Raw genomic sequence first — 18,653 nt, 5'->3', positions numbered from 1 at the left:
GCTCCTCCAAGCGCCAGCTGAGAGGGCTTTGCAAGCTGCTCATTTTTCCTTATTACCTTCCCTGAGCATATTGACAAGGATGGATCCCTGATCAGGGAAGGTGAGAGGTGGATGAATCCCACTGTAAGTGAACTATGTGTGAGTGAAGAAGGGACAATCACATCAGGGCCACATGCCATCAGTAGCTGTGGCCTTGCCTACTGCTGGCATGCGGCCCCCAATGCTGGAGCCTATTCAGCCCTTGAATGGAAAGTTTCCCCACCCCTGATTTAAGCTCCACTAAAATGACATTATAATAAAGGTAAAGTTCTCTATAAATAGTTAAATACCAGCCACGTCAGCATGTTGACAAGCATGGAGAATAGATACATGAGGAATGATAGGGAAGGGGATGGGTTTTCATTTTTGTTTGCTTTTATAAAAATGTATATAAAATGCATGTTTTATTCCATTACACAAATGGAGTATAGTTACTAGTCTTCTATATATATCAAAATTAATAAATAAAGGGTCTTTCTTCCTTTTTTTAATTTAGGCAGGTTAACGTTCATCTTATCCTGGAGAGAGAGAGAGAGAGAGCGCATCTGATGAACTTAGCCCTGCCACAGAGGCATTGAAGTACAGCCTTCCCCAACCTAGTGCCCTCCAGATGTATTGGACTATACTGGCTGGGGATGATGGGAATTGTACTTCATCATGTCTGGAGGGCACCTGGTTGAGGGAGGCTGCCTTAAAGTAATACAGCTGTTCATTTAGTATCAGCAGTATTTTAGGCAAGACATGGGAGGGGTGCACTTTGTGCCCCTGGAGCAGGGATGTCAAGAGGTATCTGTCAAGGGGGTGAAGTTCACCAAGCCTTCATCAGCTCAACCCCCCGGACTTCCGCACACTTCCCTGTGAGCTGGCCCAACTCGATCTGCATCGAATTGGGCCATCCTGTGGGTTTTACAGTTTGGGGTTTTTCTCGTAAATAGAACGTTGCACAAATTGCAGCGACGATTTGCTTGATTTGCATAAATCGCAGCTGTAATTTGCTCAAATTAAGCAAATTACGGCTGGAATTTGCGCAAATTGCAGCCACAATTTGCACAACTTTCTATTTACAAAGGGCGGGAGGACTAAAAAAATTCCCGAGTTTTGGGGAAAGCCTGTGGTTCCGCTCATGAATGTCAGCCAAACCGGGCAGCTGGTGAGAATCCATCAGGCCTACGAAAGGGGCAGATTTTCAGACATCCCTATCCTGGATGAGATCTCTTTGAAATGAGATATTCCAGTTCTGGTTATGGATGTACCTTGACGGGGTCAAATGGGGGTGGAGGGAGGGCCCCATCCCTCGCTTAATGTATCTGTTGTTATTGATCTCGGAGCTGTGATGCCTGTCCACCGGCCGCCCAGTGACTCCTGTGTTGTTGGTCTTGTTCTAGCACTCGGGAATTAATAGCTCCGATGCGGAGGTGCTGACCCTGTATAATGTGACAGAGGCTGAGAGCGGGGAGTATGTTTGTAAGGTTTCCAATTATATTGGTGAGGCTAACCAGTCTGCGTGGCTGACCGTCACCAGACCCATGGCTGAAGGTAAACGGGAAGAATGCCACTTTGGGGGCTCTTGCTTGGACAGTCAGTCCTTCGTGGTGGAAAACCAAACTCTTGTGGCTCTCCTGTTTCTGCTCTGTTTCTGGTGCCATAGCCATGGAAAAAGCCTTGGAAGGGGCTGATCAGTTCAGTTTCGTGCCCTCCTCCCTGTTCCTCTTCCTAACAGGTCATTCTCTTGCTTGTCCTTTCTTAACCTTCTCTCATTGTTAATTAAATAAAATTGAGAAATCAATTCTTCTGCTTGAATATCAAGCTGAGGGTTTTTGTTTTTTGGCTTTGGCTTCCATATATTTTTCGTGCTAAGGCTGCCAGAGAAATGCTTTAATTGTCTGATTTGTAACTGGTTAAATAAATCAATGTAAATATTGTCAAAACATAAATATAATTTTCCTTTTGAGACAGCAAAATCAAAATGGCATTTAAAAAATGCACATCTGTGCCCTTTAAATGTTCACACTGACCATTTTAAATTGGCTATCACCAATTAATTGATTGTTCTACCAATTAAACCCATCAAAACTTGTAAGCACTACTTTTTGTACATCTGATTTTGAGTCCCTGGGCTATCCTTAGTCTACCCTACAAAGCAAAATTGCCATTCCCCTTGTGTATATCTCTGAAGCAGCATGACCTTTCTCTTCTTCTAGTAGCATGTCAATTCTTTATCCAGACCATTTCTCTTTTCTTGTGCTCCCATCTCCATCCATCATTTTGCCTGTTCACATCCCATGAAACTAAGCTGGTCCTTCCCCCCACCAGGTCAATTTTTCCATGTGGCCCATCACCAGCATGTTCAGATGGGCAGGGAAATTCAGTTTGGTGAAGGGTTGTTGTTTTTTAACACCGCCTCTTTAGGCCTGCCTGGATCCGAGGTTGTCCTAAGGCTCTCTGTTAAAATAGGTCTGCAGTGGTGTCTGTGCTCCTTAGGAGGTCTTGGGGGCATGTTATCCCCTTCCCTCCTCCTCCTGCACCTTGGTTTCTAAAGGGGTCTTACGTTTGCTCGTCCTATTTTCCTTTTCCTTTTTTGTTTGCTTCCATTTTTTCCCTTTTTTAGACGGCTGGTGTTAACACAACTGACAAAGAAATGGAAGTTCTTCACTTAAGGAATGTCTCCTTTGAGGATGCTGGGCAGTATACATGTTTGGCGGGTAATTCTATTGGGATCTCCCACCACTCTGCATGGTTGACGGTTCTGGAAGGTATATACTGGTTCTATTCTTTTCTCAGCCTCCTTGCTGTCCCTTCTAAGTTTGGTGATTAGTGTGCCGTGGTTTGCAAGAGCCAGCCCTCCTAGAGGCCGGGAGTGGGGAGTGGCAGAGAGCATCCACAAATTGGTTCCCTCCTAGGGAAAAGAGTATTGTTTAGCAACAACTCTGATTGGAGCTTGGGCAGCTGAAACACCCCTGAGGTACCAGTCCACATTCAGAGTAAGAAACTTCTTTGGTCTTGTCTGTAAGCCTCTGCTCTTCTTTGATCCCTTTCATCCCCTGTCAAATTGGGACAGTCCATCTCCTAACCTGGTGGCTCTTGCAGGCCAAGCAAGGCATTCTGAATTTCCAATTTGGGGTTTAAATGGAGATCTGGGTCCAGGTTTTTCAGTAAGGCTGATTCCATTTTCTTAGGCAATGTCAGTCATCCTCTCCATGCTTTTTTCTTCTTCTCAGCAAAGAGGAGTGGAAGCTGTTGCACCTGCTGGTTCTAAAACAGGATCCCCCTTGCTGTGCACAGAAAGACCCAAAGGTTCAATTCCAATGGCTCTGTGTTGGATGGATTTGGGGAGATCACAGGCCACCCGCACTCTGCACATTTAGAAACAGGTCATAGCCTGGAGGGTTTTTGAGATCCCAAGTTTCCAAAGTGAGAGACAGGCATTTGTATGCGCAAGCTCTTCTTGAACCCCAACCCATATTTCGTGAATCTTGCAAACAGGGTTAAAAGGTAGCTAGTGGGCTGCAGTCAGTATAGCAGGGGTAGCTATATACTCCCTGAGTAGGCTTATTTGGTGGTGCTGAAGATCAGGGGTGCAGTCACCCCCCTTTTTTTCATAGAGCACCTACTTGCACTCTCTTGCATGTGCCCACACACACACACACACACACACACCTGTGATGATGACATGTTCGGCCAAATGATTTTTCTCTGTTTTGGAAATGTTCAAAACTTTGCTCATCTTAATGAGACTCTCATGCTAGGAAATCCTAATGTTAGATTGAAGGCTTGTGCAGTTACCTTGAGGTAGCTGCCCTTTTATCAATACATCCATGTGAAGCAAACAGCTGCCGTTTACACAGGCATGAACACACTCCGATGAATTACTACCTTATCTCCTGGCCACAGGAAGGGATGATAGAAACTGTAATCCAAAATATCTGGAAGGCACCAGGTTACCTACCCTTGATGTAGGTGCTGTCTACAGGTATGTTTGCATTGACGTAGTGGTCAACACCACTGTTCCTTCTAGGTCACTGCAAAAAAGGGGATAAAATGATGCATGCAAGAGCCTTGAAGAGCTTGAGTGGAGATAGCCCTTTTCATACTGGGCTTCATCACCATGCGAGGTGGCTGTAAGAAAATGGTTCCCAATCCCCACTTTGGTTCCCAATTACCACAAGAACTGAGAATAGGAAATGGGCTTCCAAAGATCTTGTTTTCCCATAAGATCCCTGTTATGGCTTTTGTTTCTCCATGGCCTTGCTCTGAAAGGGAATGGAATCTGGCTTTTGCTGAGTGGAAGTCTCTGCTGTTGTTCCTGCATTCTCTTTGGGATTATACTCTGCATGAACTTCTGTTTTGTGGGCTCCTGCTCAGCTCTTCTTGGTTGATGCTGAGCTTATTTTTCAGCCATCAACAGCTGGCTGTTTTTGGGTCATGTGCCATTGGTGTGAGTTACACACATACATGAAAAACGCTTCTGTGTTACCAGTCCTTTATTTTCCTTCTCAATCAAAGTCCTGTGATCTGAGTAAGATGGTGATAGTTTCTTTCTGATTACATGTTTAATCCATCTCTGTGATGCTCATTGTCCTTTCTGGGAAGTGGAAAACAGGACATTCAATTTCTCTCTGTCTCTTTAAATTGCAGCTTTCTATACTTATGCATAAAAAGTAAAAGAAATGTGTATTTATCACAGTACCAGTGTGATGCTTTCTTGCCTACAGTTTTCCATTAAAGCAAGGATTAAGCTTTGCTACATGTATAAGGGCCTCAGGCAAGGAGTTATTGCCATCTTGAAAACACTTCATACTTGATGTGGCTGCTAAGAATATTCCTGGGCAGGACCTGCAGAAGATGGTCCAATAGAGCAGCTTATAGAAGCTGACATGTTTGGCTCATCATCTGCTGCAGGCCTTGCCCATATGGCTTACAAAGTTTTGATTTGGCAGCTGTGATGTGATCCTCAACGCAGCATGGCCTTTCCCCCCAAAATGGGGTGGGAAGTCACAAACAAACTCAAGGTGCTTCCAGACTGGACCCTTCTTGCGAGGTTCAGCAGTTGCTTTTCCATGTTTTCTTGCTTGCAGATTTGCAACCTGCAATCCTGCAACCTGCAAGAAGGAAGAGCCAGGTGTGTTTTCCTGGCATCACATTATATTCCATCCTCATGAGGGGGCAGTGCCTGACAGGATGTTTCCATGTGTAGTTGGCTTGTCCCTCCCCTTTTCTCTCCCACTGCTCCAAACCCACAGCCCCAGTACCTTTTCTCCATTCTGGGCATGCATACATGTAGGTGAATATTGCTCTTCTGTGTACACTCCTCCATTTATTTTTATTTTTTTTACTGAAAGTGCTATTTTGCTAGCTCTTAATTTTGAAAAATGGAGCCTGCAGCATGCCTACTTTTCTTAAAGTTATACATGGAGATATTCATTACGGTGTTGTCTGTTACCCTTAATCTCTGCAATGCCTTCCTCTGGAACATGAGAAGGCACTGGAGAAGGCAAACGCTGCCCATGGTCACCCAGGAACGCATGTCTCGACCTAGGCTTGCAATCCTCTGGCTACGAAGAACTGTCCCAAGGACAACCAGATAGAGTATTGCTGCTGTGAGTCCAGGAGTGCCACGTCATTGGTGGATCTATCCTAAAAGCAGACATTGGTGTTTGTGATCAGAATTTGGGATGATGAACAGTAGATTTGCCACTTCTGAATGAGAAGAGGCAGCATCTCCAAGCTTGCCAGTCTACTCTGACTACAGCTTCAGTGGCAGAAAATGAGCATCTAAGAAGTCATTTCCATTGAGGAATGCATGGCCATCACTGTATGGTGACTATGCAACCTTGAGTGCTACCACGAAGTAGACACACATTTGGATTGGGCAGATCCACTGTTGGTTAGATTGTGCTGGAGGTGTGTTTCACCATTGAACATCTGCTTCTTAAACAAACTGTACAATTGGGAGAATATTGCAAGGAAACTTTTCTATTTATTCTCATTTGGCCATTGCTCATCTTACAGGTCACTACTGGTGCACATCCCCACTCATCCTTTGATGACTTTCTGTTGCACAGCTTCTGACAGTCCATAATAGTCCATCATTAACATGTTTCTTACCTATGAGCTAAGATGATTTCCTGCTGAGATGCATGCTTAGTGGAAGGACCACTTTTTCTGAGAAAGACCACATGGATCGCAACTGTACATTGCTACTAATGCACAAGCTTTTATGGGACTTCTGAGAAAGCTTTAAAAAAATTCCTGTCTTATGGAATTCCTGTATAAGATATCTAACATATCTTTGATATGTTACTTGTTCATTCCCTGCAGAACATGGACAGTTTTGCAAGGAGGTCTTCCCTCATTGTGTGGGTACTGTAGACAGGGCCTATATCCCCATTTATGCACCCCTAGCCTTGCAGAAGAATATATAAACAGGAAAACAACTTATTCCATCCTGCTTTAAGGAACTCAGACATTTCATAGATGTAAAGATTAGATGGAGCGGAGGGAAATATGGTGCATTTGTATTAGAGAACTTGGCCCTCTGCCAGGCCATGGATGAGGGTGCCTTTGTTCCAGGACACACAGGCATTACTGTACGAGGGGTTCAGGTTCCAACCTGTGTCCTAGCAGACACTACCCCATGAGGAAATGTCTGATGAATCCCTGTTGGGGATATCTTGACAAGAGAAAGACAATCTATAATGAAACTTTGACCCATTGCCAAGGTGGAGAGGGCGTTTGGGAGACTGAAGGCATGGTGGAAATGCCTCACCCTACCAATGGGTGAGGAGACTTTGGCTGTTGTTGTCTCAGCCTGCCTGGTCCTCCACAACATCTACGAGTCAAAGGGACATGCTCTGCAAGAAGGGCTTGAGATCCCTGAAGATGTTGTCTTGCCACCTGTATGAGGAGGAGTCCTGTCTGTATGACAACGGGGGACGCTCTGGCACACTGCCATCTCCCACTTCCTAATGGACAATTTCTGACTGGTAACCTAACATCCATCAGTCTTCCTTAGGAGGAACATAGCTTCCATTTATTTTCATTCATAATAAAATTGTATTTTTAACCCAAAAAAGTTTATTATTTTGATACATTGAACTAACACAATACTGCTAGGAGAACTCAGCAGAGGGTGCAGTGGTAACCTCTGCCCCTAGCCATTGATCATGTTTTTCCAAAAGTTCCCAAAACAATCTGTGGCTCCCCAACCTCTGCTGGGTTTCCTACCAAATATGGCTGCCAGAAAGAGAACCTGTTGGTGAATGGTATTGGTGGAGCAGCTACTGGATCTACTCCTGGAAACAGAGCCAGTAGACAGGATCATGGCTAGCATTCCACTGACTACTGGTTTTCAGAAGGGTTACGTGTTAGCTAGCAGACGCTGGTTTTAGGAGCACCATTGCCAAGTGCAGTCTAACTTGAAGTGTGTCAAGGCTGATTTCTTCAGTGCCATCGACTGCTTCAAAGGGAGGGTGCCCCCTGCCACCACCCTCCTTATTCCATTTGATGAAGGGTTTGTGGAGAGGAGAAGGCAGTCCCAACTGGGAAGACTGCCATCCCCCAGTACATTAGGCAGACAGTAAGGCATAAGGGGGTCAAACTGTTGGCTCGATCACTACGTGTGCATGCATTGCGGGGGTACGGAATGTTCCTCTGAGTGAGTGAGTGAGTGTGTGTGTGTGGACACACAGGCGACAAAGGCACAAACATGCAACTTCTTCCTCGGTTCCTTACACGCAGCACAGAGAGCACCTGCCCCACATGAGGAGGAGGAGGGAGCAGATGTGCAGCCAAACAGGGAGATCCCTGCTCTGGTAGAGGGAACATCAAGATGTGGAAGACCCTGCTCCTGGTCAGTGCTCAGTTCTTTAAGAACACTCAGTAGGGAATATTGAAAGCAAGCATACAGCACCAGTCTGCCAGGCCCTTCATTGCAGGCTTTTAGGAAGGCCCTGAAAACTTACCACTTTACTTTGGCCTTCCCCTGATTATGTTTTATCGGAATAGGTTGTAGCTGCAGTTGTAGGTTTTGTCTCATGCTGCTGTTTGTTGTTTTTTAGAATGTTTGCTGTTTTTATTACTGCAGTGGTTTTTGTTGTGCAAATTTTACTTTTGTATGCTGCTTTGGAAGGGCTCCTGCCCTGAAAGGTGGATACGCAATATTTTAAATAAATAAATTGCTTTCCAGTTAATCCAGAGATTGGGGTCCTGTGGCCCTACATCTGTTGCTTTACTCCAATTCCCATCACTTGTAGTGGTAGTTGTTGAGAGCCACAGTTTACCCACCTCTACTTTGAGTAGAATGTCCTTAGCACAGTGGAAGTCACATGGTGACTTCTATTTCTCTGTTACATCCAAGTCAGGTGTGGCTGTGCATGACCTGGATGAGGGCCAGCCGACTCAAATTGAATCCTGGTAGGATGGAAGCTGCGTGGGTGGGGGTTCCCGGGTCTGATAAATAGCGAGGACACTTACACAAGCATGGCTGCCTTGGTCAAACAACAGCTTCACGCATAATCTGTCAGGACACATTCAGAATGCATAAACAAAAGTGTTAGACAATATTATATTGAGTATTGCTGTATGGGTTGCATGGGGGATGGCACTGGAAGTTTGAAGGGTACATTTCAATTTCAGTTGTTGCCCTTAGGGACTCATTACCGGAGGCGGTATCATGTCTGGGTTTCACTGTGTGGCCTGATCTTAGAAGCAACAGAGTGGAATTTAGTGGATGGACTAGCAGTTCTGGTAGTTGTGAACCGTGGCGTGTGTGAGCTCTGGTGTTTGCCAGCAACGTCCGTGTGCAGTGGCCTTTTAGAATTGCTATGTTCATTGTCTTATCTGCCTTGTCCTAAGCATTACTTGACTGGCCTTCAGCAGGTGTAATGGGGCTGCAGGGGATACTAGCAACAAATGTACTACAGCCACTGTTGTGAGGACCACTATTATAGTGGTCCCCATATGGCCTCAGGGTGTTGTCACTGCTCCTGCTCTGTCAGAGCATTCATCCCAGTAACTAAGGTGCTCAATGGGCCAGGGGTAACTTCATGAACTCCCTTCTCTCCTGCCTTCTATCAGCATCATTCTGCTCAAAGACCTTCAGTAAATCTTTGGGAGAATTGCTGTCCTGGTCTATCCTTGCAAGGATTTCCTCTTGTTTTTTTCCTCATTTCTTCCTTGATTCCTCCTTGGAATTCCTTCTTTCTACTTGGAAGTAGTAGGCATTATATGATATACAAATCCTTACAACAGCCTTGCCAAAGTTGGTGTCCTCCAGATGCTTTAAACTTTGACTCCCATCAGCCCCAACCAGTATAGTCAATGGTCTGGAATCCTGGGAGTTGTAGTCCTAAACACTAGACTGGTGAAGTCTCTCTCACCGTGATGTTCCCGGCTGCCTTCCAAAGGTACAAATGTGGTCTCTGGATGCACTTCCTTCTCTGCCATGTTCTCAGCAGTGTGCTAGTCAGACACCGCTGCTCATTCTGAAGGTCATGGTGAGGAGACTGGAAAGTTAGCGGGAATGCAGGCACCCAATACAGGGAACACAAAACTAAAGTTCACAGGGAATTAAACCCAGGAACATATGGCCCCCTGACCACGGTAAAGCAGTGTCCCTGTCAGGTCTGCTATTCGCGTTTCAGTACCAGTAGTGGGTGGTGGGAAGACGGGGGTGCCTGAGTCCACTAACACACATTTGGTGGAAAGAATTTTTTTCCCTATCTAGTTCTCCACCACACAAGATGAGTTGCTGCTCCAATGCACCGCACACCTACAGTACTGTGACATAAAACCAGATTCAGACAAGAAGTCCTCACGCTCCACCCCTTTGGAATCCCAAACATGATGCCTGAAGATGAAAACCACCAACAGCAGCAATGCAAACTGTTCCCCATGAGGACTAGCATTGAACACTGTTGTGACCTTGCAGCAGTGTTTGGAGCACTGGAATTACTAACTAGTACAAGACCTGCATGCTGGAATTTTAAAAAGGAAAGGAGAAATGGACTTCCGAAAGACCCTACTGGATTTTTATTTTCATTTTTTATTTTTAAAGGAAAATTATGGGTACTTAGCAGAGGTATTGTCCCAGAGCACCTCAGAGATTAACTGTACCCAGATCATGCGGAAAGAGCTCCTCAGAACAGAGATTTGGTGGCAAGCGATGCAGCTCTCAGCTTCTATCAGTGCACTTCAGTGTAACACTGGCATCACAACGGAGAATATGGTGAAGCTGTTAATAGAAAGGAGTGAGTCTTTCTATTATAACTGGACCTGGAGTTGTACACAACAATCCACTTGTCCTCCAATCTTAGCATATTCATTTTAGACTGGCACTCCAATGTGGTGCAGAGATGGCCGCAAGCAGGCATCTTATGAGCTGTGCTCTTGAAGGTACCTATGTTCTGGTGGCTACTGTGTAGCATATCTTGTATATTCTGTTACACACGTATGTCCACCACAGCCATTTCAGGAATTGCCTGCTCCTGCACCGCTGGTCACAACTATCAGCAAAATAAAAGTAAAGGTATTCACAGTACAGTTTGAGGGTGGTAACAAAATGGCGGAGGGGTACTCACCTGAGGAGCAAGCAGAAGTGTGGTAGTGTGTTCGGCCATATCTGCAGCACTGTCATAGGAGATGTCACAAACCCCACCCACAACATTCATGGGAAGGTAGCAGCACAAAGCAGCTACACATATAGGAGCATGCAGGACTGATCCAGTATTTTTCTCCTTAATGGATTATCTGTGTTAAGAAAAAACGTGTGTGTGTGTGTGTGAGAGAGAGAGAGAGAACCTGGAATTACAGTGCATTGAGCGATGGTCACAATACTGCGGTGACCTCGCATAATATCTGGGTAAACGATTCATGTCTGGAAGCACCCTTCAATTTGAGCAATATTTATCTGAGCATTCCTTTTGTGCACATTCTGTTTGGGCTTCCCCTTTGATATAGCCACTTTGCCATACCTATCCCCTGCACTGTACACACACACACTCCTTTGAAGCCTCTTCTTTAGAATCCATAGTAGCCACAGTCTTCTCTGCTCTCTCTTCAAGGGTCTTCAGTAGCACCCATAAAAGCAGATGCATCACACTTCTTCAAGTTCCAGCAACATTTCTCTTCAGTTATCTAGTATTTGGGGAGGAGGAGTTATGAAGGACATGTTTGTTTTCCCTCCAGCACCCAGGTGGATCAGGCCAAAGCTTACTCCACTGAGGATTAGCACCTTCTAAAGGAAGTGATGTAGTTCTCGTATGAAGTCATAGAATCATAGAATAGTAGGGTTGGAAGGGGCCTACAAGGCCATCGAGTCCAACCCCCTGCTCAATGCAGGAATCCAAGTCAGGAAGGATAAGGAGCCCGCTATCAGAATGTCTAGAATTTTGTCCTCAACCCAACACGGACAACAAAAACTCTGAGACCCCATTCTGGTTGCAGACTAAGGGACTAGAATATGGAAGGGTTATGGGTGCTGGACTTGCTGTAAACTAAGATTACAGTGATGGGAGGGCACGAGGAAGTGTTCAGAGTGCAGACGTCCCTCTCCCTGGTCCTCCCTTACATTTGTAAGCCTTCCGTGGACATTAGCTTTCCTAATTTTAAACATTTTCTTAGGAACTATGAAGGCTAGAAACTTGAGGCTAAGCTCAATGTGATGTGTGAGATTCACATGAACAGAATATCCCACAGTTTTAAATTTTTGTTTTAATCTAAAAGTGGTCATGGTAGGAGAATGGATAGATTCACATTGGGATTGTGGCGCTGGTGTGAGCGATTATCACTCTTCCTTCCCAAGATGCTGTTTACCCTGTGATGGTGGTACCCTTTAAAACAAAAAAACCCAGGAGATTCTGTTCACTGATCTCTCATATATCTAGTTTGCCTTTGGTCTGTGGAAGCAATGCTTCTTTGTGAGAAGAACGTAGTGCATCTTTCCCTAACCTGGTGTCCTCCAGGTATGTCAGACTAAAGCTCCCATCATCCATAGCCAACATGGCCATTAGCTATGCTGGCTGGGTATGACAGGAGTTGTAGTCCAAACATCTGAGGGCCACCAGGTTAGGGAAGGATGCACTAGATTCAGTTCTGGAAGCCAAATTCCATCTGCCTCTGGTGAATGCCAGTTTGTTTCCAAAAAGAGACTTGGATCCTAGAGGAGGCAAAAAGTCCTTGATTTGGGCTCCCCCTTTTAAATGCAGACAAGCTCCAAGCAGAGGACATGGGAAGCATCAAGGAATAGCTTCATGAGAAAGAGGACCTGCCTGTCCTTCTGTACCTGCTTTGGCAAGGTCATTCAGTCGACTTGTACAACCATTGCCCTCCTGTGTATTTGGGAGAACATCAGGCTGCCCAAGAAGTGGGCACCTTAGAAGAGAAGAGCGGTGCTTCCACCTTGTTCTTTCCCTTTGACCCCATAGCTTTTTCTAATTGTTGCTGGTCGGATGCCTTGTGTGCTAATGCCTTTTTTGCACTGATCCAGCTATTGAAGACAAGCCAGCTATGATGACCTCCCCTCTGTACCTGGAGATAATTATTTACTGCACGGGGGGCTTCCTCATCTCCTGCATGGTTGTGACTGTCATCATATACAAGATGAAGAGCACCACAAAGAAGACCGACTTCAGCAGCCAACTGGCCGTGCATAAGCTAGCCAAGAGCATCCCCCTCCGCAGACAGGTAACAGAAAGTAGATAGGGGGTTTGATTGCACCCTACTGCCCCCACCCCCCGAGCGTGGCCTGCATATTTAGTTGCATCTAAATCAGAGGCATTTCTTTTATAGGCTTTCTAGGTCTGGAAAGAGGCCATGGATATGGCAGCACTATTTGGGTGGTGATGTCAACATAGATTATAGCCGGGCAGGCTATGGCCTGTGAGACTCCGGGTTAGGTTAAAGCAGGTCTGCACGACTTGTGACCCATCAAGATGAATGGCCCATTATGGCAGCCCAGTAGGAGCTTGATTTTAAACTTCCTGGTTTTGCTTTCTGCCTGGGGATGGCAGAAATGTGGAGGTTGTCAAGCAGTTGGCTGGTGGACTGTGTTTGGCTTGGAGAGTGACAAGTTTCCAGGCCTGCATTAGAGACCTTGGCAATCTGCTGCAGCTCCCGGGCAGTTCAACCATGGCTCCTGGATTCCTGAATAAAGCGGACAGAATTGGAAACCAGTGTGCGTGTGAATCGGGGGCTATTACAAATATGCTGTTGTCTCTGCCCAGCCCTTTCTCCCAGCCAGTTTGGGACCCAGGAGAAACAAGTAGAGCCAAGGGGCAGAGGAGGCAATGGCTTCTGGAAGGAGGCATGAGGCAGAGGGAAGGCTCTTTTGCTCTTGAATCAACTTGCCTCCAGGCACCTTTCTTCAGCAGCACACCTGCTCAGTGTTCCATGGCACACTAAGGTGGATTGCACAGGTGGATCCATGAGGTCTGCTGGGCAGCTCATCCTGCATTTAAGTCAGGTTGGGTTAGAGAGCAACCAGCCTTTGGGTCACTTCCTCATTCTGTAATGTGCTTGGGTTATCGGGCACAGCTCTGCTGCTGTGAGAAAGGGAGGTCACAATTGAGACTGGTGAAAGAGAGAGAAGCAGTAGCTACCGGACTTGTTTCCAGAGGCAAGCACAGAGCAAATAGGTCGAGGCTGGTAGGGGGGTTAAGAGGACACAAAAGCACAAAGGACAGGGAGCTGTTCCTTGGCATCCTTCAAGCTTTTGGCCATAGAAGTTCTGGCCATCCTCAGCATAGTCACTGTTGTGGTTGTAATGATTTATGCTGCCATTTCAATAGGCAAGTGTGCTGCTTTTGCAATCTTGACCTTCATTAAGTGATTCTGAATCCTTTGGCCTGTATAAGTAATGTGAATTAAACCAATATGGATATTTCCCCCCCCCCCGCCGCCACCCCCAATCTACTGGAAATACTTCCAATGCTGCCTCTAGTTTCCCAAATTATACCTAGCATTGTTCACATACTTTCAGGCATCTTTTTTGCAGTCATAATCACTAGAAGTTTGTTCTTTTAAACGCGCATACGTGCACGCACACCCAGCTGAAGATTTTCAAGATGCTGAATTTGACGCCTAGTATTTATTTGTTTGATTTGTACCCCACCTTTCTACGAAGAAAAATGGTACTCAAGGCAGCTAAATTCCACATTTTCACAGCGCGGACCCTGGAATACAGGCAGCCCTGACAACTGGGCACAACTGATGGAGGTGTAGGAGGGAGGGCTGGAACATGTCCAGGTATCCTGAATAGGTCTGGGGAAGTACCAAGTTTGTTTACAGCAGCAAGGACTTAGTGTCCAGGAAGGAAGATATGGTCTGCTTGGAAGCAGGCAGCTCCTTTCCCCATCAGAGCCAAATTGGCCTGCCCCTGGGGTCTTTGCCAACGATAACCCCCACTCTCTTCCTCCTTCCGCTGCAGGTATCGGCTGACTCAAGTTCCTCTATGAACTCAGGTGTGATGCTCGTGCGCCCCTCGCGGCTTTCCTCCAGTGGTACCCCAATGCTGGCGGGGGTCTCTGAATATGAACTGCCAGAAGACCCCCGTTGGGAGCTGCCGAGAGATAGGTAAAAAAAAACAACAACACCCTCCTACTCTGGAGGGGCCCAGCCAAACTGGCATTTCTGATACCTTTTCTGATCAAGGACTGCCTTATACTGAGTCCATCTAGCCCAGTATTGTTGACGTCGACTGACAGCAATGGCTTCTCCTGGGTTTCAGGCAGGATTTTTTCCAGCCCTACCTGGAGATGCCAGGGATTGAGTCTGGGACCTTCTGCATGTGCTCTACTACTAATGCACAGCCTCTAGATGTCAGTGGGGGACAATTTTGCATCCATTGGTCTGACACTCATCCCTTTCTTTCATTGTGCTAGTTGGAACAAGGTGAAATGCATGTCTGAGCATTTGACCCTCTAAGGGAAGGCAAGCATGAAATCCTTTCCCCTGGAGAGAGGTGAAAAATCCCCATAAATTTCAAAAGCAGGGGCAGGGAAAAACTCCAGAAATGTTAGATAAATGTAATCATCTATAATTGGTAGCTACTTTCAGAAATGTGTCTACTTCTCTTAATAATGCATGACGTGTTATTACTGGAGAATTTAAAAGCTCGGTCACTATTTTTGACATTGATTGGTCCTAAAAAGGGTATTGCTTGAGTGTGGATTTTGGAACAGATGCTTCCAGTGGCTACCAGCAGGGTAGTCCTGGCTGCATGTGCGCAGGCCACCTTAAGCTATCCCTCTACCCGTTTAAGTACAGTTAGTCTCTGAAATATCCACTCATTGATTCCAAACATTTGTTGTGATGACCACTGGGTGCTCCAGAAAACTGAAGAACTGAAAGAAACATCTCCAGTCTCCAAAGCTGCACTATTTTCAAAAGGCGAAACATACCACTGTTGTGTGTCTTGATGGTAACGTTTCATGCCAATCTCAGACCGTTAGGCCCAGAACTACCTGTAAAGACTCCCCAAGAGGAATATTGGAGGGATTTCTGTTGGGTGTGCAGCTGACATAATTCAGCAGAAATGGAAAGAGAGAACTCAGAACCACACATTCAGGCAAAATGTTGCAACTGGCCAGGCAGTATCCGAATTAGTGTCTTTGCGGATGTGAATGGTTCCCTTCCTGCCATAACCTCCTTTCTCTTTGTCCTTTCTAGGTTGATTCTAGGTAAACCATTGGGGGAAGGCTGCTTTGGACAAGTAGTGCTGGCTGAGGCAATAGGCCTGGACAAGGACAAGCCAAACCGAGTGACTAAAGTGGCAGTGAAGATGCTAAAATGTAAGTAAGGGCCTTCATGTGCCTTCTCTCCAGGATGCTCCAGGTTTCCTTCCAAATTCAAAAGAGCTGTACTTCCCCTTCATTGGGGGTGGTTCTGGAAGCACAATAGCTGCCTTGTTGCTGTTGCAGGTCTTAAATATGAATTTTAATGTTTGGAAATACTTTAGGCTGTGGGCTATTTTACACCTGTTATGGTCATCACTTGGTGATTGCAGCAGCAGATGATAACTTCTAATTACCCTCTCTCAAAATGGATTTCATAGAACTGGAAAATGCACATAAGAGAACCAGTAATAATCAGGTAGTTGGGGTGCCGTCCTTAAGAAGTACAGCGAAGGTATCATGTGGCTTTTTAGTTTAGGGGAAAAAGACCACAAAGAGGGAGATACGATAAAGGTTTATGAAATGTATGAGTGGTGGACAGAGAAGTTTCTCCCTCTGATAATACTAGAAGTGAAGCAGGTGACTACTAGTGTGAGAGCCTTTTGGTAGTGGCACCCCCGTTTTGGAACAGCCTTCCCAGAGAGGTTAGCCCAGTACCATCTTTGAGGTCTTTTTGGCACCAGGTGAAGACCTCTCTGTTTGCCAAGGCCCTTTAAATAACTTCTATAGTCTGGGCCTCTCATTTTAAAAAGCAGTGTTTTTCATTTAGGGATTGCTCTAGGTTTGGTTTTGTTGCTGTATTTTATTATTATTATTATTTATTACATTACTATACTGCCCTATAGCTGAAGCTCTCTGGGCGGTTTTATGTTGCTTTTGGTTTTATGTATTTATGGTAGTGGCATTTTGTATTTTTATGTTTCTTTATTGTAAGCTACCCATAGAATTTTGTTATGGGGTGGCATTCTAAAGTCCTGTATGAATGAATGAATGAATGAATGAATGAATGAATGAATGGCACAGTCCTATGCATGTTTAGACAGAAAAAAGTCCTGCAACTCCAGTATTCCCCACCAACAGCAACTCACGGTTCAACAGCAACTCACGGTTCAACAGCAACTCATGGTTCAACAGCAACCCACACTCAACCCATACTCTGCCTTCGGTGTGGGTTGTCATGTTGTGTGAACCCAGCTACTGAGTTCAGAGACTCTTACTCCCAGATAAGTGGGGATAAGATTGTAGCTGTAGTCTCATCCAGCAGGGCAATTCTTACGTTTGGGGCAATGTGAATGCTGTAATTCCAGAGGAGCACAGAATGTGGCAGTGCACATAGAATTCAGCTTCCTGGGAATCTCAGTTTTCATTAAAAAATAGTTTCTAACCTGTGAAGTTATACTTAAAAGTGTGTAGACAATATCTGCTGAAATATCAGAAGCTGGATAGAAGGCTGAGTAAAAATTTCCACAGTTGAGGGCAGCCCTTGCTCCCCACCCCCCACCCCGGCCCTGACCAGCAAAACTAGAATGTTCTGCAAATTTGTTCAATTGACCTGATATATGCAGGGTGCAGAAGTCAGCTTTTCTTGGAGCAGAATTTGGATTACCAGGATGCATTTTTTCTTTCTTAATATGCATTAGATAAAACCCTATTTACATTCTTAGGAACATAGCAGCTATTTTTTTTGTTTATTTATTACTTAAATGTATATACCGCTTTCCACAGAGGTATCAAAGTGGTGAACATAAATTCAGTGGCATCAGAACAACAATAAAATATAACGATATAAACAACACAGTACAAACTAATCAGCAATAAAACCACACACTCTGCTGTGCACTACAAAACATTGCTGGTTTGGTCACACTTCAGGGAAAGTCTGTGTGAAGAGATGGGCTTTGAAAAGATATCTAAATGTCAGAACTGTGGGGACCTGTCTAATGTCAATTGATAAAGCTACACATCTTCAAGGTTTGATAAATGAATAGATGTACATCCATGTTTGAAAATGTACTTTAATGTTTTAATTTTTGTGTTGCAAAATTTTGGTTACACACACCTTGAATCTTAAGGGACAGGATAGCATGGAATTCTTTTGGATGGCTGGTCTATGGGAAACATACCATATGCTGCAGTCCTATGCACATGCACACTTGAAACTAAGCCCTAAGTCCAAATTGGAATGAAGTGAGACTTATTTTGAGTAAATGTGGTTAAGATGGAGCTGTTAGAGTATTTTAATAGTAAACAAAGGAGGCAAAGCTTCAAATTGATGCTCAAAGTGGAGAAAAGTATTAGAAAATGCAGTATCTCCAGTATGTTTTGGAGTATGGCCTTCTTTGGGGCACTAGGAAAGAAAACAGCATCAAATTGACCTGGTTGGTTCTCATGTAACATCAGTTCCTGGCTTGTTTCACCCATGAATTGTTGGGGCTGCCCCAGAGTGAGCACACTGCCTCTCTCGCACTCAGAACTTCCACTTTGTGTCAGCTTTCTCAAACAACCCAGGAATGCCACATTCCTGGGTGTTCGATGCAATGTCCAACCCCGGAACTCTGGGTTATTGCGGGGCAAACAGCCCAGAGTTTTAACCCAACAACAAACTATGGGTTGTTTGAGGAACCAGATGCAAAGCAAAAGTGAGTGGGAGGCTGTGTGTTCGCTTGCTTCTGTGTGGCCCCAACAATCCATGGTTTAAACAACCCATGGGTTGTTGCTACGTGCTAACCGGGCCGCTATATATTAAGGCTGCAGTCCTATTCCACTCACCTTGGCATAAGACCCATTGGACACGGTGGAACTTACTTCTAAGTCAGCATATAGGATTGTGCCACATGCGTATGAAATACTAGAAAATGCACTTTTATCAAATTGTGCATAGCATCTACAATAGCAAAACAATGAGAAAGTGCTATGATAAAAACAGTTTTGAGGCTGAAAATATAA

The 18,653-nt window shown here is 45.1% G+C and overlaps 1 protein-coding gene across 2 annotated transcripts in view; it reads left to right on the top strand.

The window, feature by feature from the left end:
- Positions 1-18,653, top strand: part of FGFR1 (fibroblast growth factor receptor 1) — a 132,751-nt gene that overhangs the window by 96,682 nt on the left and 17,416 nt on the right. The window contains exons 8-11 of one of the 2 annotated variants that reach the window (XM_084804050.1): positions 2,648-2,792; positions 12,524-12,720; positions 14,462-14,607; positions 15,703-15,824. In XM_084804050.1, the coding sequence (XP_084660176.1) occupies positions 2,648-2,792; positions 12,524-12,720; positions 14,462-14,607; positions 15,703-15,824 (610 nt within the window). Of the gene's footprint in view, positions 1-1,424; positions 1,576-2,647; positions 2,793-12,523; positions 12,721-14,461; positions 14,608-15,702; positions 15,825-18,653 lie in introns of both variants that reach the window. The other variant, XM_084804049.1, reaches the window with a different exon arrangement.

This window comes from Heloderma suspectum, chromosome 6 (assembly GCF_057233095.1).
Source record: "Heloderma suspectum isolate Gila_16-S chromosome 6, 16-S_ref, whole genome shotgun sequence".
Lineage (NCBI taxonomy): Eukaryota > Metazoa > Chordata > Lepidosauria > Squamata > Helodermatidae > Heloderma > Heloderma suspectum.
This window is presented reverse-complemented; position numbering and strand designations above follow the sequence as displayed.